Source organism: Stenella coeruleoalba (genome assembly GCF_951394435.1).
Source record: "Stenella coeruleoalba genome assembly, chromosome: 7".
Classification (NCBI taxonomy): domain Eukaryota; kingdom Metazoa; phylum Chordata; class Mammalia; order Artiodactyla; family Delphinidae; genus Stenella; species Stenella coeruleoalba.
In genome coordinates this window covers 122,787,585-122,808,051 of record NC_137153.1, presented here as the reverse complement: position 1 = coordinate 122,808,051, position 20,467 = coordinate 122,787,585, and the positions used below count along the sequence as shown (strand labels likewise).

Below are 20,467 nucleotides of genomic sequence, written 5' to 3'. Positions count from 1 at the left end.
CTCTTTTTATTTTAGCCAAATCTGTGTCTCTTGAATTGCAGTTCTTAAGACCCCAAAACACTTCTTATTTGCAGCCTCCTGCAGTTTTTTTGGTTGACAGAGCTCACGCTGTGTCTGCGTTTTGCTTTCCTTACACTGTCTTTGCCGGGCTGTGGGGTCAAGGTTGTCCTAGCCCCATGAAATGGTTTCTTCCCTTCTCTGGAAGTGTCTGAGTCCATTATCATCTGTTCCTTAAAGGCGTGGCAAAACTCACCTTATAACTCCCCGAGCCCTGCGCAGGAGGCAGGAAGGCAGGAAGAGAGCTTTGACTAGGGATTCCATTTCTCTAATGGTTATAAAATTATCCAGTTCTTTTTTCTTCTTGAGCTGATTTAAGTAACTGATGTTTTCCTATAGAAGTGCACATTTCATCTAAGTTTTCAAACCTATTGGCATAAAGTTGCCATAATATTCTTTTGGGATTTTAAAAATATCTCCCTTTTCTGTAGTTATACCTCCCTTTTAGGCTATACTTTCAAAAAAAATATTTTTTTATTGAAGCATAGTTGATGTACAATATTATGTAAGTTACAGGTGTACAATACAGTGATTCACAATTTTTAAAGGTTCTATGCCATTTATAGTTATTATAAAATATGTCTATATTCCCTATATTGTACAATATATCCTTGTAGCTTATTTTATACGTAATAGTTTGTACCTCTTACCCCTATATTGCCCCTCCCCTCTCCCCTTTCCCCACTGGTAACCACTCTTTTATTCTCTTTATCTGTGAGTCTGCTTCTTTTTCATTATATTCACTAGTTTGTTGCATTGGGCTATACTTTTTATTTGTGCCTTTTTTCTTGATCAGTCTTGCTATAAAGTTATCTACTTTATTAGCCTTATTGAGAACGAGCTTTTTAGGATTTTGTTATCTTGGTATTTTAGTTTTATGTTTCATTAATGTCTGCTCTTAGCATCATTTTTTCCTGCTTTCAATTTCTCTTTGGTTTACTCTATTATTCTTTTTTCTAGATTTTTAAGATGAGCACTTAACTTATTTATTTTTAGTCATTCTCTTATCTTGACAATTGCTTTTAAGGCTCTAAGTTTTCCTCTAAGTATTGCTTCAGACTCATCCTATGAGCTTTGCTAATTATTGTTCAGTCCTAAATATTCTGTACTGCCCACTGTGCTGTCTTCTTCAACCCAAACCCTCAGCTTTCAAATATGGGGAAGATCTTAAGTGACTGTTTACTAGTGCTTTCTATTTATTTAAGTAATAGCAAGAATGTGCTGGACTTCCCTGGTGGTTCAGTGGTTCGGAATCTGCCTGCCAGTGCAGGGGACACGGGTTCGATCCCTGGTCCCGGAAGATCCCACATGCTGCAGAGCAACTAAGCCCGTGCGCCACAATTACTGAGCCTGTGCTCTAGAGCCTGCGAGCCACAACTACTGAAGCCCACGTGCCTAGAGCCTGTGCTCCGCAATGAGAAGCCCGCGCACCTTAACGAAGAGTAGCCCTGCTCGCTGCAACTAGAGAAAGCCCGCGCAAAGCAACAAAGACCCAACGCAGCCAAAGAAAAATAAACAACATAAATAAATTTAAAAAAAAAAGAATGTGCGCTGTAGGACTGTGATTCTTTAATGCTTGTAGAAATTTCCGGAGCGACTTAACAAGTGATCGGTTTCTGTGAATGCTCCTTGTGCCCCAAATAATGGCTATTTTATTCACTATCAATCGGCAAGTTCTGTGCGCACCAGCCGATTTGTGACTGCTGTGCTCGTGAGTTCTTTTACATCCTGTCTAATCCCTGATCAGCTTCATCCTTCAGTCTGATAGAAGTATAAGTCTCTTAAAAGAGGGTGGACTGCTGATTTCTCCCTGTAATTCTGTCGGGTTTTGCTTGGTATGCTTTTTGAGCCGTGCCGTTAAGCTGCATCTTCCTTTTATTGTTACGTAATGTACTTCCTGATTTTTACAACAGCTTTTTTCTCACCTTCTTTTTCACTTCTCTTTTGGCTGATGTTAACATTACACCAGCTTTCTTTTGGTTAAGGTCTACTTAGTTTATCTTTTTGTACCCATTTAATTTTAAATTATGTACTATTTCAAACATTCAGAAAGGTACAATGAACAATATTTAAAGCTCTGTGTACCCATTACCCAGCTTAAGAAATAAAACTTTAAAATGTAGCTGAAGTTCCCTCAGTAGAACTCTCCAGTCTCATTCCTCCTCTCCCCAAGCCCAGCTCACCCTGAATTTGGTGTTAAACATTCCCATGCAAGCTTTTACACCTGTACTTCCACATATACCATGAACTTGTTATGCAATGTGTTTTGAAACAAGATGCTTCCGCCCTTATTAAATATTTAGTATCATATGCTAAACCGTAATGGAAAATAATGGAAAAAGAATGTGTGTGTGTAACTGAGTCACTCTGCTGTACAGCAGAAATTAGCACAACATTGTAAATCAACTATGCTTCAATTTAAAAAATTAGTTAAGTAGTATCATATGCCTTGTATTATTTCAAATCTTGCTTTTCTTTTTTTTTTAGCTTAACATTGCTTGTGATCCATGTTAATATAGTTAATTCTAGGTCACTCACGGTCTTGCTGCACAGACGGAACACACCCTCCTATCCACTCTCCTGATGATGAACAATCGAGAGGTTCCCAGCGTTTTGCCATCATACACGATGCTGCTGTGATGGTCTCGCAGGTCTCTCTCTGTGCATTAGGCCAGGGACCTTCCGGAGCACATGCCCACAGCAGCAACTGCTGTTGTGTGAGTTCCGGCGGGTTAGATACCGTGACATCACTTTCCAAAGTGGTTCTACCAACCCACCAACAGCATAAAGGAATCCTCATTTCTCCACATCTTCTCTAAAACTCGAGACTGTTAGATTTCTTAATTTCAACTAAACTGACAGGTGGGTTTACTTTGCATTTCCTGACTATGCGTAAACAGATGACGGTTTTTACAGGTCTACTCATCAGCCCGATTTCCTGTCCCGAGTTCCTTGCTTGTACACTTTGCCCTTTCCCGCTGCATTATTTGCCTTTCCTTTTTGATTTGTGGAAGTCTTCGATTTATTCTGGTTATTGGTTGTTTATTCTGGCTGTTGGTTATTAGCTAATGCTGTGGAAACGTCTACTCCCGGCCTATGACTTGTTCGTTTGACCTTTTTATGGGGTCTTCTGATGCACAGAAATTTGTATTTCAATAGCCAAGTCTGTCAAAGCTCTCCTTTATGATCTGTGCTTTTCTGCATCTTCCTTAAGAAGGCTTTCCCTGCTTTCAGTCAGTAACGTTACTCTCCTGCATGTTCTAAAATTTCAGAGTCGCTCTTCACACTTACGTCTTAATTCATCTGAACTGATCTTCAAATCTGCTACAGGGTAGAAATCCAACTCCACGTTTTTGTCTATGGATAACCAAACTGTCCATCTGCAGTGACAACATGAGTGTTCTGTGTATATAAGTATTTCATCTGTAAATAATGACATTTTTCTTTCTTCCTTGGCAATCCTGAGAAATGTTATTTCATTTTTTTCTTATTCTACTACACTAAGACCACTGATACTAGCATAATCTGCTAAGGGTTTTTATTTGCAAGGAGTGTTGGGTTTTATCATGGGATTTTCTTTTAGAAAAAAAAATTCACGATGGACAGTTTCAAACATACAAAGTGGAGAGTGTAATATATCCCTACGTACTCATCACCCAGCTTCAACAATCAACACAATTTGTCAGTCTTGTTTCATCTGCCTCTCTCTCTGGTGCTTGGCTGTGCTTTTGCTAGAGTTCAAATGTTTTCTCTGATCATATGTGTTTTTCTTCCTTCTTTAATCTGTTAAGATGAATTACATTAATAGACCTTCTAATGTTAAATCATCTTGCGTTTCTAGGATAAATTCAAGTTGATCATAAAGATGATCTTTAAGTACATCCAGTACTTCCCTCAGGACGTTTTGTCCCTCTGTGTGTGACAGTAATCTATATGTTCGTTCTCTTATATTGCCCTTGTCTAGTGTTTTCATATCAAGGTTATTCCAGTCTCATAAAAGGGTGGGTGTTTCCTCTTTAACTTCCCTGGAGTCGTCTGTATAAAATTGGAGTAACCTTTCTGAACTATGCAGCAGAATTCACTTGTAAATCTGTCAGCGTGTCTCCAGGGCAGGTAGATTTTTCAATTATTCAATTAGTATTCAGAAATTATTCAGTTTCTGAAATAGCCCAGCTTTTCTGCTTCTCCTTGGGTTAATGCACCTTTTCTCCCCATTTATCCTCTTTCCTAGACGTATCCATATCCGTGTCTGCAACGCTTTCAGCAGTTGGCTGTGACTCTCAGAATCTGTGTCTGGGTGTGTCTTTCTTCCACCTCGAATTGCGGCTCTCTGAGTGGGAATTCCAGGCCAACAGGGACCGTCCTCCAATATTTTAAAGTTGCTTTTCCCAGACCTTCTGGCATCATTGCCACGAGAGGCCTGCCATCAGACTGGCATTCTTTTGCAGGAGCTCTGTCTTTCTAGAACAGATTTCAAGATTTTCTCTGTATCAGGCTGTGTCCAGGTATCAGCTCTTTCTGGAACATCGCTGGCGCCCTCTCTCTCCACCTCTGAGCCGCAGCTGGCTCAGGTCCTCCGCGTTCTTGAGAGGATCACGTCCGTGTGCGGTCCAGCCTCCACTTTTTATTTAAGCAGCTGTGTCTTTTACTTCCAGGAATGTTACTTAGTTGTCTTTCGCATTAACCGGAGATCCTCAGGTCCGAGGTGGCTTTCTTCCGTAATTTTGTGCTGAGTTCTTCCTTCACCCTCTGAGGGTCAACGGCGCCTGCATTAGTGTGCTGCTTCAGCTTCTTAGGAGCGGCTCAGCCTCCACCTGTGGGCGTGGTCAGGCAGCTTCACCAGGAGCAGAGTTCAAGCTGTTCTCCCCCTGGTCACATGCCTCCCTGCGCCCTCTCCAACCCCATTCAGAAGCAGGGGCTCCGGCCTGGGTCTCAGGCCCTCGACCCAGCATCATCCTGTGGGCGTCACAGGCCCGGCTGGGCCAACAGTCTGTCCTGGCCGTCCTCTCAGCCTCCTCCAGCCTCGACCACTCTCTCGGCCTCCTTAAAGGGCTGGACGCTTCCCCAGCTCTGAGTCAGTCAAGCCATTGGCGATGCTTCTGATGGAGAAGGTGCGAAGGGTAGTACGCTGACGGGCAACCCAATCCTTAAAGCTCAGAGGACGGCGAAGCCACAGGACCCGAAAGTGGGGTCGGACGGGAAACAGAACGATGACAGCCCGGAGTCTGGAGTCCTGCCAGGCCGGGAGCAGACGAACCTCTGGGAAAAGAGCTGCTCTGCTCCACCCAGGTCGGGAGGGGGGCTTGCGGGTGACATCACGAGACTGAGTCACTCTGTCAGCAAGCGTCTAGTGTGGTTCAAACGGTCGGCTGGAAAGACGCCTTCCTTTCAGAGAGGAGCCCCAAAGGTCCCCTCTCCATACACTCATTGTGTCTCCAGCGCTGGCTGGGGGGCAGCGCCAGCGGCCCCAGAGGCCAGGAGCCAGGCAGGGCCCTGGCCAGAGCACCTGCAGCCTGTGGGCTTCCCTAAGTGCCATTGTGGGCACCCCCGCCGCCCCCGCCTGTCCTGCTTGGCCTCAGGTGTGGCGGAGGGTGCTCATTGGTGAGGCCAGTTGTGGGGCACCCAGGGGCCACAGCTCTGTGAGGGGGACAGCGCTGAACCGGGAGAGTCCTCAAGAGGGAACCAAGGCTCAGCGTCCCCAGGGGCTGCGGGCGGCATGTTTCCAGACACAAAGGGAAACAGGGGCCGCTGGGGCCAAGCCATTGGAGGGAGAAGCCTGGGGAGTGCTTTCCACTCGACTCTCAATGGACGACGGCTGTGATCGGTTCCAGGTCTCGGGGGCAGAGAGGTAAGTGGCGACCTGAAGCCAGGGCCTCCCAAGGTGTCCACCTGTTCCTCGGGCAGCTCCTTCCGACCTGGTCCCAGCGCGGGGGGCGCACGTCAGAGGCGGGAGGGGCTGACGGGGAAGGCAGGCTGTGTGCCCTGCACACCCGGCAGGGGGGCCCCACACGCCAGAAGTGAGCCAGGAGCGGGAGCCTTACCTGGAAGACCGTGAGGATGGCGGCGGGGAAGGTGTCGAAGTTGGTCGTCGGAGTCTCGTCCTGAAAGTTGAACCTGAGAGGAACAAGGGTCTTGGACAGAGGCAGCTCCATCGGGCTGGACGGGCTGCGTCTGGTGCCAGCGGCCCCCCTCAGGACCCTCAGGGAGGGGAGCGGAGGACGCGCCCGGGGCGGCACCATCCCCTCTGAGCGCTGCGTCCGGGGCCCGGCCTCACTTACTGTCCCCCGAAGAGCTGCATGCCCAGCAGGGCGAAGACCACGATGAAGAGGAAGAGCAGGAAGAGCAGGCTGATGATCGACTTCATGGAGTTGAGCAGCGACACCACCAGGTTCCGCAGGGAGCTCCAGTACCTGCGGGGAGAGGCCTGGTCCGAGCGCGTGGACGCCCGGACACGGACGCACGTGCCTGTGGCTTCCGGCGCCTGCTGGCCTGAGGGCCCACGCTCGGTGTGTGGAGAGTACTTTCTCAGGGGTCCAGACCACCCGTCTGGGCCGCGCCCGCCCCCTGCCCACCGGGACAGCAGACGCCAAGGGCCCAGCGCTAGGCTCACGGTCGCCTCCTACACCTGCTCCCCAGTCTCCCCACCCCCACGACCACGCTGCCTTCGCCCCTCAACCCCCTCAGGCCAACTCGCGGGAAGCGAGGGCCACGGCCACACAGGAGAAGGGGCTGCACTGGAGCATCCATCAGCATCGCCACCCTCAGCACGCGGGTCCCCGCGCAAAGAGCCTCCACTGAGCAGGCCGGGCACGGGGTGCAGACGCTGACCCCAGCGGCCCCTCCCAGAGGGCCAGGGCCACACAGTGCGGAGCAGCCCTCCAGCCTCGACTCCCTTCCACCCCACCCCTCCAACGCTCCTGGGGGTCCGAGACTCTGTCCCTCTCATTCAGCTGGCCCCCCCTGGCTCACAGGCCCCCTGAGGTCTGCCCACGGTCTAGCCGCTGCTGGCTCGCTGGGTGGTGAGCCCCTTCCAGCTGCGACCCCCAGGAGCGCCCAGGCGGGCGCACCACATGCCTCTGTGCCTTTGCACCTGCTGTCCTCTGTCCTGGACTAGGGCATCTGCCTGGGGCATCCCTGGGCCCTTGTCCCCAAGGCTGCTTCACAGAGGCCCACCATCCTCCTCAGGCTCTCTGACTAGGTAGGTGAGAGTTAACGGGAGATGGGCTGGAAGACTCCAAACAGCCTTGTCGTGGGATGGGCGGGGTGTAGGTCAGCCCACGTCAGGACAGGGCCACCCGCTTTCCAGGAGGAAGCGGAGCTGCTAAGATGCCAGGCCCACGACCAAGGAGAGGGCAGCACCGGCCGTCACCTCCTGAAGCCCCTTCTCCCGCAGAAGCAGCGGAGCACGGAGGGCAGGCGGCGCAGGGCACCCAGCAGCCTCTGTGGGCCAAGCCGGCCGGACTCCTGTCAAAGCTCCTCCACGGTCACACTGTCCTGACCTCGAGTGGCCTCACGTTTGGATTTAAAACAGAACAGAAAGCCCGGGAGGCTGTGTCGGTCACTGCAGCGGGGGCCTGGAGCCCCAGCCACCTGCGCAGGCTCGGTCTGGACCGTCCCACAGTCGTCGTGACCCGGGCCACCAGGGACACTGCGCGGAGGCCGGTGCCAGGCACGTGCGGGCCACGCGCTCCAGCCGCTCGCGGGGTGGGAGCCTCAGAGCCTCGGGGTGGCTCGGGTACCACTGTGGAGTCCTACGGCCATGGCCGTTGGGGTGAGGGCAGCTCTGCTGCTGCCGAGACAGCTGTGGACAGGGCGGCCCCCTCCCCAGCACTGCTGAGCCGGCAGAGAGGGGGGAGCTTTGGCCTGCGTCGCATTCTGGCCTGGGCCTCAGCCTCCCTGTGGGCAAACAGGAGAGACCTGCTTCCAGGCTGTGAAGAGCCAAGTGGGATGAAACTGAATACACGGTCAGGGCCCCGTCCTGCCACCGAGGACAGGCCAGGCAGCGTCGGCCCCGAGTGGAAAAGGCAGGCCTGGGAGTTCAGGTCAGAAGGTCAGAGTCCCGTCGGGCCAGGACGGGAGCAGGGCTGCAGGGTAGGTGAGCAGACTTAGGGGCGGGACGATGGGAGAACATCCATCTGATAACCTCTGTTTTCTCCATCAACTATGGAGCAGAGTCATCCTTTGAGGCTGAAAGGTGGGCTTGCTGATTTCAAGAGAGGAGACAGGGTGAAACCGTGGGGAACGAGCTAACGAAAGAACCAGAAGTGCTGGGGCAGTGCTGAGGCTGGACATGGCGCTGCAGGTAGACAGGCTCCCAGGGCCGACACGAAGTCCTGTGCGCTGTGGCCCTCGCTCGCGTGGGCTGCTTTGTGACTGTCTTCTGTTTTTAACCAGTTAAAACCCACAGAAAGAGATTCCAGGCCGCTGAGGGCAAGACCCACGCCGCCCGTCCCCAGGAGCGGCACCCGTGTTGGCTTGGCTCCCACACTGCCCGCGCCCCCGCCCCCCAAAGCGCACGGATGACATACTTCGTGACTTTGAAGATTCTCAGCAGCCGGAGTGCCCGCAGCACGCTGATCCCAAAGGAGGTTCCTGGCTTGATGGCCGCCCAGACCACTTCGAAGATGCTCCCCACGATGACCTGCAACGGAGATGAGTCAGCCTGGGGCGCGCGTGCGGCCGCTTCTCTCCGTAAGCATCTGCCCCGCCCACCCTGTCTGCAGCTCGAGCCACAGAAGGCGACAGGAGGCACAGGCCTCACACTGAGCCCCCGCCGCCTCCGGGAGCTGCAGACGGTGTCCGCCCTTCCCCCACCCAGACACACCAGGAGGACACAGAACAGGGGCGAGTGGGGCTGCAGCTTTCCCGGCAGATCCTAAAGCCTCCTCGTCTGATGCCTCCCCTGTGCTCCATCACAGCCCGGTGACCCTCTGGGGCCGGCAAACCGCCTGCGACAGCTTTGACTGTTACGCTGCTCTCACACAGACGAGCAGACTCTGCTTCCTTGTAACATCCCCTTTCTGGTCCTGCCACCTCTGAGATGCTCCAGTTCATAACGGCATCTTGTCTTCTTCCGAACAGCGGGAGCCAGCAAGTACCACCAAGGATAGATGGGCGCAAGCCTGCCCCTTGTTTCACCAACAGTCATCCTGGGCGCCGTCCACGTTGGTGGACCGGGACTTGCGGGCAAGAGGCCTGCCCCTCCTTCCAGCCACTCCTCAGCATCAGTGTCTCATGTGAGGGACTCAGAAAGGACAGAGCAGCAGGGCTGAAGCACAGCGGACCCCTCACCCAACGGCAGCCAAACAGAATTCCCTCCCTGGCCACTGCACCTCACGGGGCACACCCGGGCTTGCGGTCAGCGTGAGCGCTCGTGTGCCCTTCGTGCGTGTGGCTAATTCTCACTCCCTCTAAGCTGGCTTCTGCAGCTGGTGGGGAGAACTCCACTGCCGAACGTCGATCTCTTAAATTCCCTTTCGCTTCGCTGGGCTCACACATCACCCAAGGTTTCAGTCACTTCCACCCACTTCATACCAGCTGCAAACAGGATCAGCTCGACATCAACATCCTCACCAAGCCTGACCAACAGCGACTATGCCAGGGCAGCGGTCCCTGCAGGTTAGCGCTGGTCCACGACCCCGCGTGTCTGGTCTGCTGGCTGCACCAGCTCCGCATCGCCCCAAATGCACAGCCTTCCGCTGCACGTTTCCCCCCCTGGACGCAAGCACACCATTCAGGGGAGTTCAGACCTGCTCACAGCTGCCGCACCCACTACGGCCCTAGCAGGGCAGCGAATGGAGCGAGCTTGCCGCGTCTGTCCTTGGTCCCCCGAAAGTCACCACCGGTTCGTCTCAGCGTCACGCAGCACCCAGATCGTGCCCGGGGCTGAGGCCTGCTGTGTTCGGAATCTGCTTTCTTCTCACTGTCACTCTTCCAACATGTCTCCTATTTCCCAGTAAGCCTCAGAATTTGCTCGCATTGGTTCACAATGTAGGTGGCCTCTCAGGACGGCCCCCATGATCCCCACTGCTTCGGGTTCCCCCCTTGTACACCCCCGTCCCCTGGAGGGTGGGCTGGACCTAGTGACCCACTTCCAGCAAACAGACCACAACAAACGTGACGGGCTGGCACCTCTGAGAACAGTTACAAGAAGCCTGAGGCTTTGGCCTTCGTGCTCTCGGCCCTCTCTTGGGCCACGGCTGCCGTGTTGTGAGGACACTGGGGCAGCCTGTGCAGAGGCCCACGTGACCAGGCCCGAGCCTGCCAGCAGCCGCCAGAGTGAGGCCGGAGGATGACTCTCTGAGGTCTGTCAACAGTCACGAGCACAAGCTTGGAAGGGAGCTCTCCAGCCCGGCGGGGGCTGCGAGGACTGAACCTCAGGAGGGACCCGAGAGTCACAGCCTGACTGCTCCCCCACCAGAATGAGAGGACAGCATGTGCTGCCTTAAGCCACTAAGCCCTGGAGTAACTTGCTACCCAGAAGGAAAGACCAATGCCGACTTCGGAAGCAGGAGTGCCGTGCTGCTGAACTAGGGTGCCCAGGCGCGGGGCGGCTCTGGAGGCGGGCGGCGGCCCCAAGCGGCACAGCGGCGACGGCCTGAGGCGCCCTGAACACACTCTTCCGAGGACTCTGGACGCTGAAGGTGCCGCCCGTGAGGCCTGCAGGCGAGTGAGGGGGCACAGGAAACTAAGGAGGGGAGCGGGCAGAGAGCACGCTGCAGCCGCAGGGGCAGCGGAGAGGTGCCTCCTGCGTGGGGCGCTGGCGGAGGCGCCGTCCAAGCAGAGTGCCCGCGGCTCTGCTGCCTGGCGTCTCCTGCTGCTCGCGGCCAAGGCGGGAGGAGGGCGGGAACTGAGGAAGCGCTGCTAAGTGAAGAGAAGCCACAACTCGCTAGTTTGGGAGATGCTCAGCCTCTCCAGAGACCAAATAAGGCCAACGTTAAGAAATGGCACGGTCAAAAAAAAAAAGAAATGGCACGGTCTAAAAATGAAGCCAAGGGCACAGTGGGGGCTGGTATGGAAGATCCCAAAAGATCAAAGGCGGGGCCTCCGAGCATATTCAGCTGCTTTCCGGCCCTTCCAGGGATGTAGGGTGAGCCTCGCAAATGGGCCTCTCGAAGCAGTAAGTCCTCCAGGACGTGGGAGGGTGTTGACCTTGGTCATCTCAGCAGCAGCTCAGTCCGAGAAGGGCTCGTCTCTAAGAGAGCTGTGGGCACGGCTTCCGTCCAATGGACTGAACTCTGGGAAGGCTCACAACACACCCACAATGCTCTTAAAAGGCTTACATGCACAAAAATGTCACCAGCTTGGGTTGAAATGCAAAAACCAAAATGAGGCCTTTGGATCCCACAATTCTACTAAGCAGGAAGCAGGCCAAGAAGACCTCAGCTGGAAACGTTCCCTACCTTCCACGGAAAGGGGAGGGGACTCGAACGTTCACTACCTTCCACAGAAAGGGAAGGGGACTCGAACGTTCCCTACCTTCCACAGAAAGGAGAGGGGACTCGAACGTTCACTACCTTCCACAGAAAGCGAAGGGGACTCGAACGTTCGCTACCTTCCACGGAAAGCGAAGGGGACTCGAACGTTCCCTACCTTCCACGGAAAAGGAAGGGGACTCGAACGTTCCCTACCTTCCACGGAAAGGAGACGGGACTCGAACGTTCCCTACCTTCCACGGAAAGGAGAGGGGACTCGAACGTTCCCTACCTTCCACGGAAAGGGAAGGGGACTCAAACGTTCCCTACCTTCCACGAAACGGAAGGGGACTCGAACGTTCACTACCTTCCACGGAAAGGGAAGGGGACTCGAACGTTCCCTACCTTCCACGGAAAGGAGAGGGGACTCGGGTAAAACCAAGAGCCCAAGGGCTCCCAGGCCCCAGAACGAGTCAGGGCTTTCCCAACACGTGCTGGCTGCAGTCCAGCCGGCCCTCCTGTGCATCCCACTGGCCCTGTTTTGAACGGGAAGGTCTAAAGCAGCTACCCCTGCCCGTCCCACTGCTGTATGCTGGGTGTGGGCGTGGATAGCTCGTCTCTCTCAGTTCACGGCTCTAAGATTGAAAGAAACTGTAGGAGCCTCAACCAGCCCTGGGTCCGATTTGGATGACGAGATTCGGGGCGCTGAGCTGAGGCTGTGATGGGATGCGTCTGGGGAACTGGGAGTGGAGGTGAGTGTATCTTACACTTCCACCGTATCTTACACTGGATCAGCGGACTGTGGTAGTCAGCCTCCGGGACGGCCCCCGAGGACCCCTGCCTCCTGGTGCTCGCATCCCTGGGTAGCATTCTCCCCATGAAAAGCGGGCGGGCCCGGCGACTCCTTCCTGACGCATGTTAATACAACAGCAAGGCTGACGGCTGTCTCTCCTGAGACTGGTTTCTGCAGCCTCCGTCAGGCACTCGCATCACGAGCTGCCACACGGTGAGGACACGCAAGCAGCCTGAGGAGAGGCCACGGGACCGGGAAGCGGGGCCAGTCACCAACCACGAGCGAGTCCGATCAACAGCCTGTGAGGAGCCTGAACGCCACCCTCCAGTCCTGATCAAGCCTTGGGATGACTGCGTCCCCGGCCTCAGCTGGGCTGTAAACGTGTGAGAGATCCCGGGCCACAGGCACCCTGTAAAGCCATGCCTGGATTCCTGACCCTTAGAAACGGAGATAATAGATGCTTGTTTTAAGCTGCCACGTTTTGGAAAACTTTGTTGGCTTGTGTGCAAATTATTCCCCTGCCCTGGGGCCTAGCTGGTTCCCACACACCGTCACTCTGAAGTCTCCTCCCCTCTTTGGGTCCCCTCTGCCTATGCGCACCACAGCTTTCTTTGTAACCAAGAAGGCAAAGGAGTAGAAGAGCTGGCTTCCCCACAACCATCTCTGAAAATCGCAGGTGCCCACGTGTCCCAGAGAGCACCTGGGCAGCCACCGCCTTCCCCCGCCCAGAGCTCAGGCAGCATGGCGGGTGTACGACGCCCACCCCGGGCTCCAGCACTGACTCCCCTGCACACTAGCTGGGCAGTCCTGGGCCCATCACACAACGTCTCCAGTTATTCATGCATGAAGTGAGTCGTCGTGAAAATCTGACAAAGTCGTAGACACTGTCTGTCAGCTGCACTGCAGCGCAGAGAGGAAAAGGTAACGTTAAACTGCATCCCAAGTCGAAGCTTTCCTTCGACCTAGGTCCAGCCTCCTCCCTGGCTTCTGAGAAGTCTGCAGAGGTGCAAGGCCTCCTCGGGCTGTGGCACGGCCGCTTCTCACTCAGAGCCTCCACCAGGTCAGAACTCAGCCTCTGGACAGATGTCAACAGCACCCCACCCCCAGGCTCTGGGCTCAACACAGGGAGGAGCCCAGGGAAGGGGACTCTTCGCTGCCCGGCCCTGTGCTCATCCACAGTGAGCCTCAGAAACACCTGCCTTCCAGGCCTCCCTCACCTGCAGAGGCTGGTGAAGGGACCCAGGCCCACTGCTCCCCTCCGGCCTCCCCAGGAAGCGCTGCTGCATGTGCCCAGGACCAGACCCACAGGAATGAAGGGGGTCAGGACCACAGCCCCCTTGAGCCTCCACGGGACAGCAGACATTCAGAAGATCGCACACCAGGTGCGGAGGAGGCCACAGAGCCTTAAGCTGATCTTGAGACTCTACAGACAGGGCCAGGGAGGGAAGGAGGCTGCCCATGGCCAGCACCCGCACCAGTCAGGGCCTGACCAGGACAGGCCTCCCCTGCCTGCCAGCAGCCTTTCTGACCCACAGGGGGTCACAGTCCCCCAGCCCCCGGGCTCTGCTCCACAGGCCCCAGCTCACACTGGGTACGGCATCGTGGGAGGGGTGTGTGCGCTCTCCGGCCAGGACACCGCGGACCCGTCTGGACCCCCAGCAGGCGTCCCTGACGAGGTGGCTCACTCACCCCAAAATCGAAGCAGTTGAAGGAGGACCGGAAGTAGCTCCTGGGCCCCAGGCCGTACATCTTCAGGGACATCTCTGTGAGGAAGAGACCCAGGAAAACAAACTCTGCAAAGTCTAGGAGAAGCCGGAGAAGAGGGGGATTAGCTCGCGTCTCCTCCCACCTGGCTCCAGCCCAGACAGGAGGACACCAGACCTCTGGGCCGACCCAGGGTGGGGCTTCCAGGCCTGGCCGGTGGCCCCTGAGCTCCAACCTCAGCCCAGGACAGAACAGCCCGCGAACAGACAGGGAGTGTCGCAGAGAGGTGCTCCTTCCAGCTTGAAAGCTGAGTGCCCAGTGCCTTGGGACACAGAGGCAGCCTCCCAGGACTGGGCTCAAGAGTGAGTTCTGGGTCAAGGGCCCAAATCTCCCAGGGGAGGACCCAGGCGTCAGGCAGAGGGCGCCCAACCCCCGTGAGTGAGACTTCTGCCGTCCGTCTCATCCCGCGCTCCGTGCACTGACGGCAGCTGGAATCCCTCAGCCACCCGGCCAGAACCCCCGTCCCTCTGCGAGGCCCTCCTGACCCCCCTGGACGCACAGCAGCACCGTGTTGGGTTTTAAGCATGTTTGCAGGCTCGCCCCCCTAAAGGCGAGTGTCCCTACCACCTGACACCCCCAGGCCCCCGCAGTACGAGTCTCCCAGGAGGCACCCATGCTTGCTGGGGGCCTTGGGGAGTCATACAGAGACCCCTGTGGGTGGGGTGCCTTGCGCTTCCCGCAGGCTGGGCCGGGCAGGCAGCAGTGGTGAGCAGGGCCTGCCTCAGCCCAGGGATCCCGCCACGGCAGTGCTGACCCGGCTGGCAGGACTGAAGGGAGGCTGCACTGGACCTGCTGCGAATCCAGCGCACACAGACACTGCCCCTAACCCAGCCTGAGCATAAGGCAGGGTCAGAGCAAGAGGAAACAGTCCAAAAGCGGTACGAGGCCACAGACCGCAGCAGACGCAGCCGAGCTCGGCCACTCACGGGCTGCCAAACCAGGAATGCCAGACGTCAGAACAAGGCCACTGGCTTTGACCCTCATCCCAAAGCTGGAATCCACCTATCATTTCAGACAGTGAGCCTCTGACCCCAGGGCACGGGAGCCGGGGAAGCAGCTCAGCACCAAGGGCAGAGCCCACCATGCAGGGCCAGGGACCGAGGGGTCCAGTCACCAGGCAGTTGCCCACCCAGCCTCCCCGGGGCCTCTGGCATCCAGGCTAGCTGGGAGACTGGACCTCAAGCAGCTCACGCTAAAACAGATGGTAGAAGAGGGGGCCACACGCTTGCTGCCCTCCCTGCACACCCCGAAATCTACACTCCCCCACAGCTCTCCACCAAGTGCTGCACAGAGGCAGCGGCCTCACCGGGCAGGTCTGTGGCAGCCGAGGCCCTGAACAAGCTGAGACATCAGTTCCACTGCCCACTGGGCACCATGCCTCACAGACACACACGTGATGGTCCTTACGGCCCTGGAAGGCCTCGGGCAGGGGACCGGAGTACGTGGACAACCAGCTCCTGCCTGGCCTCTGAAACCAGTCAAAACCACCACCAGGGCACCCGAGCCGAGCACGGGACGAGTAATGAGACGGCAAAGCAGCCCTCCTGGAGGAACCGCAGGAAAGCCGTGCCCGAGTGCAGTGGGAACACAAGCCCCGGGGCCCCTGCCCCCCAGGGCCCCACGAGAGGAGCTCAGGTCCTGGGAGGAGCGACCACGGAGACGGGCACCCCAGCCACACACACGGCAGACCTTGGAGCTGACACTGCCTGGGTGTCCACCTTGCTCCCGAGAGACCAAAGCGGGAGCCCTGTGCATGAACGAGCACAGGAACCGCCGAAGGGGAGGCTTTCAGAGACAGGGGACACCTGGAGCGGAGCCCCCGGCACCCTGCCTGCTCCTTCTCTCTCCCAAGGAGGAGACCCTCAGCTTCACGAGCTCAGCCTCCCCTCAGAGGCCGAGAAAGGGTGCTCACGCATTCATCCCTAAAGCATTCATTCAACTAGCAGGCCCTGGCGCTACTCTGAGCTGGCCCGGGAGACAGCCGACCCCTCTCCCCAGAAGATTACAGGCTAGGGGAGCGGAGCAGGTAGGTTAAACAGTGCCTGCATTATAACAAGAGGACAGCGTGCTGTGGGGGGACAGAGGGGAGGGTGGTCAGGTCCATTCCGCGAGGCCTGGGGGTTCACGGGATGACAGCACCCACTCCCATCCCTCCGTCACCATCCAAGCCTCAGTCTCGGGGTCCTTGGTGCACTGGGAGCGGTGTGCTTGGTGGGCAGACAGTGAGGTGCACAGTGCCCGCGCTCTGCGGGGCGGCCAGCCTCAGGCCAGAGTCCCATGGCGAGCTCTGATGAAGCTGGTCCAGAAGGGGAGTCCCCACCTCTGCGTCTGCCTCCTGCAAGGCCTGCCCTCCCTTGCTGGGTCAGCCTGTCTCAGCTCCAGCCCAGCTGTCAAGGGCACTGAGCAGAGGTGTCCAGAGGCAGCACAGACCCACCCCTCCCTCCAGCCACTTTCCCTGGGGAATATGCTGATGAGCTCAGGGGTCTCCAGAAAACCACAGAGAAGGCAAGGCAGTGAGGGGGCAGATTCCCCGCCAGGGATACCTACGGCCTGGCCCAGCACCTGGACACTTCCAGCCTCGCGCTCCTGCATGTCAGACAAGCGACCAGGCCATGCGGCTCACCCCCAGCCCGCTCAGCTGGTGAATGCCCAGGAAACAAGGAGAAACCACAAGACTGACTGGGCGCCACCGGCTTCTTCCGAGGGAAGAAAAGGCCTGGTTAGGAGGCCCCAGGGAGCAGGCGCACCATTCGCCGAGGTAGGAGGAAGCCCTGTCTCCCCGGGCCCTACCCAGTCCCCAAGGGCGGGGAGACTGCAGCCTGAGGACTCAAGGCAGACACTGAATTCGGTCCCAAACCACGTCCCAAGCCACCAAACCACGGGTCCAGGACACATGATTCAGGGGCCAGGGCACCAGTTCCACATGCACCCTCTGGGCCGTAACCCGCCCTCTCCCGGGGAGCCAGCCTGGCTGCTAGAAGCTCCCTGGGCTCCTCTTGCTTCCGCTTTCTCTTTGCCCTTTCCCGTTATACCAGCAAAGATTTCAATCGAAGTTTGGGAAACAGTAGCCTGGAGTCCCACCCCCAACACAGGCCTCCCCACCCACACTTTCAAGCAGCCCGTGGAGCCGTCTGTCCACCGCCCACGAGAACCCTTCAGCAGCTTCCCAGGCTCCCAGTTGGAGCTGCCCAGGCTCAGTGTGGCTGGCCCGTCAGGGGCCAGAACTGGGAGCCAGGACGGTTCTTCTCTGGAGAATGGCTCTCTTGGCCACCTAGGTGACTGCAGGCGCGCAGGGTTCCGAGCAGAGAGGGAGGCGCTTGTGGGGACCCAGAACAGGCTGTTTCCAGATCAGCCGCAGACACGAGCAGGGTGAAGGTGGCTGACCCGGGGAAGGGGAAGGAGGGAGCACTGACCGCAGGACAGAAGTCCTTCGTGCAGTGTCTTCGGAGCTCTTGTGAGGCAAGACAACAAAGCAAGACCTTCAGTTGCACGTGCCCTGCAGGGCCCTTGGGTGCGAAGGGTCAGCCTGGTCCCTGGGGAGGGACCTCAGCTCTTTGCCTCCTTGGAACTGTAGCCAGGGCCGGACAGGTCATGACCCAGAGCCCCTGGCCTGGCCTGAGGCTCATGGACACAGGCTTGCAAGGCATCCCTGGTCATGGACACACCCAGATTCAACCAACCAAGAAGACAAGCAGAAACAAGCAGAAGAGCCCGGGGAGGCCCCTGGGAGCCAGGACTCTCTCTCCTCAGGGGTCCAGGGCAGATGGCTCCCTCGTTCCCTGGGTCTAAAGCCCTTGTGGCGGAGGACACATGACCCTGGTGCCCCAGACCCCTCACTCACTTCCCACTACCCCGATGGATGGGGGTCTAACCAGATCAGCCAGGCTCCCTGGAAGCAGGGCCCAGGTTGTTGGGGAGCCCTGGGATGGGGAGCCCAGGCCTGGGGCACAGCCAGGCCCCCAGCAGAGGCCCCTGGAGCACTTTAGTCAGCACAGGGGTCCTGCCCAGGGCATCCCAAAGCAACGGGTTGTGGACCGCAAGCGGTTCAGAAGAGGTTGGCGGAGGCGGGGCGGGGGCAGGGGTGGGGGCAGGGGCGGGTCCGGGCCCGGCTACGTACACAGCGCCGTGGTGAGCCGCTGGGGCTGGTTGTAGTGCACCATGGCCACGCACAGCGTGTTCAGGGCCACCACGCACAGCACCACCCAGTAGAAGCTCTGCGCCTTCACCAGACGCCGGATGAAGAACCGGAACATCTTCTCCTTCCTGCGGAAGTACGACGAGCTCTCCGTCTTCCCGCTCTTGAGGCTGGCTCGGGCAAAGGGGGACCCTGCGGGAACAGGGGCTCGCTGAGGACGTGGGGGACAGGTGGGCCCCAGGACACGCTCGCCCTCCGCCGCTGTGAGCCCCGCAGATGCGTCCTCGAGGACGTGCATCCCCCACCCCACAAGGACGCTTGCCCCCAGCCCTGGCCCAGCTCGAGGCCCCAGTTTTCCGCAGGCACCAAGTGTGTCAGACCCGTTACCGACATTGTGCTAATGACCCGTGTCCCCTGCAGTGGGTCCTGACCCCACCCCCGCTTCACAAACGAGGGAACCCAGGGCCGCGGCGGTCTCCATGGCTGCTGGGCTCTGGGTGCGAGATCTGGATTGGAACCGGCCTCTCGTCCCCAGCGCCCCCGGCCACCGTCCAGGAGGGCAGCCCCGATGCTCCCAGGCCATTCCCACTCCTCTGTGCGGCCTGGGGGGCCCAGCTGCTTCTGGCCCTCCCTCCCTCTGTAGCTCAGGGGTCAGCAGCCAGTGACCACCTGCTTTTCAAGGAGTTTTACTGGAACACAGCCAAGCTCCTTTGCATCTGGCCCAGCTGCAGAGCTAAGTGTGGTCCACAGAGCCCCCAAAGCTCAGTCTCCAGAAAGTTTGCCAAGGAAGCCGCTCCTCTGCCCCGACTCACCAGCCAAACCCACTGCCCCCACTGTCACTTCCACGCCTGCGGCACCTCTGCTCTGCCCCACCGAGAAGCGCTGCGCTCACTGGCTCCTTCTCGGCTCCACGTCCCGGCGTCAATACCGCCCTTCTTTAGGCTCCAGCTAACAGGTCTCCAGCCCCCCAACGATCGCACCCTTATACAGCTGCACTCTGTCGGCTTGTCGGCCTGTTTCGTGCCCAACCCCCAGGCCACACTGAGCTCTGGGGGGACAGGGCCACCCTCTGCACCACCCAACCCCTCGCGCCACTTGACAAACGAGCGAGCAGACTTTGTGGGTGCTTGGAAGGTCTGAGTGCCTCCGAGTGTTCAAACCCAGCTGGCTCTGAACCCCTGGCCTGGCCATCAGTCCCTGGGGAAGGAGCGTGTGGTGTGTGTTCGGTGGTGGAGGGCGCAGTCGCACAGGTTCGTGTGCGTGTCCACACCCAGACTCAACAGCACGGAGAGCATTATCAGGCTGCTGTTCTCTTGGATTCACTAAGTGAAGACGGGCCGAGGCCTCTGGAGAGACCTGTCTACAAGCTGAGCAGCTGCGTCGGGCAGGGAGACGCTGTGCCCCAGACACAGGAGGGGCGGCCCCGAGGAGCATCCGCCAGTCCGCCCTGTGGCGGGGTGGGGGGGGCGTGCAGGGCCCTAACGGGGAATTCCTGGCTCTAGACGCCACACCCCACCCACACCCACGGAAGACACTGCTCCGTCACAGCCTCTGGCTGCGCCGGGACACAGCCTCCCAATCCACGGCCAGACACCAGCCAGTGCCGATTATTCGGGGCTGGCTCATTCAATGAAACCTCTTGGCCAGCCTTGCCAAGGGTTGCAAAATGCCAAGGCCACAGCCAGCTCCCTCCTCAAAGGCAGCCCTGGGGCACAGAAGAAGGACAGGCACCCAGTACAGACAAGACGAGGAGAAACCTCCACACAGGCAGAGCCATCACGGACCCACCCTGTGGACCCACAGGCTCAGAAACCCCAGACACAGCCATTTAGAAACAGAGTCGCGCACACGTGCTACACGGCATACCCGGACGCTGACCACGCCCCCAAAGACACTCAGATTCACACAGGCACACACCCGTGAACACACACAGGCCCGCTCTGGGGAGGGAGGTCAAGAGAACACTTGACTCAAGCAAACCGCCTTGTGCATACCCATGGCCAGTGAGACAAGAAGCACATTCTCCACAGACACTCCCTGCTGGACAAGCCCCGTGAGGCCAGCCAAGCCCGGCCACGAGAAGGGCCTCAGGGCTGCTGCCCTCGCGTAGCTGCCTGGCCACCTCCGCCAGGGCCTTGGGGCCCCAGGGCGTTCCGGGCCTGGGTCCCAGCAAGCAGCTCGTGTGTGCTCACGTCAGCTCTCTTTTACGGTGCTCAAGGCAGTTCACAGTAAAAGTGAACACACGTCACACCCAGAATCGTAGCTTTGGGGGAACAGGAGGCACCGGGACTCCTTTTGGCTTTG

The 20,467-nt window shown here is 57.6% G+C and overlaps 1 protein-coding gene across 3 annotated transcripts in view; it reads right to left on the bottom strand.

The window, feature by feature from the left end:
• Positions 1 to 20,467, bottom strand: part of CACNA1B (calcium voltage-gated channel subunit alpha1 B) — a gene marked incomplete at its 3' end in the record, with an annotated part of 192,444 nt that overhangs the window by 104,253 nt on the left and 67,724 nt on the right. For all 3 annotated transcript variants that reach the window (XM_079927741.1, XM_079927742.1, XM_079927743.1), the window contains exons 11-15: positions 18,146 to 18,355; positions 13,954 to 14,066; positions 8,586 to 8,698; positions 6,336 to 6,467; positions 6,099 to 6,171 (exon numbers count right to left, since the gene is read on the bottom strand). In XM_079927741.1, coding sequence (XP_079783867.1) covers positions 6,099 to 6,171; positions 6,336 to 6,467; positions 8,586 to 8,698; positions 13,954 to 14,066; positions 18,146 to 18,355 — 641 coding nt within the window. The remainder of the gene's footprint in view (positions 1 to 6,098; positions 6,172 to 6,335; positions 6,468 to 8,585; positions 8,699 to 13,953; positions 14,067 to 18,145; positions 18,356 to 20,467) is intronic.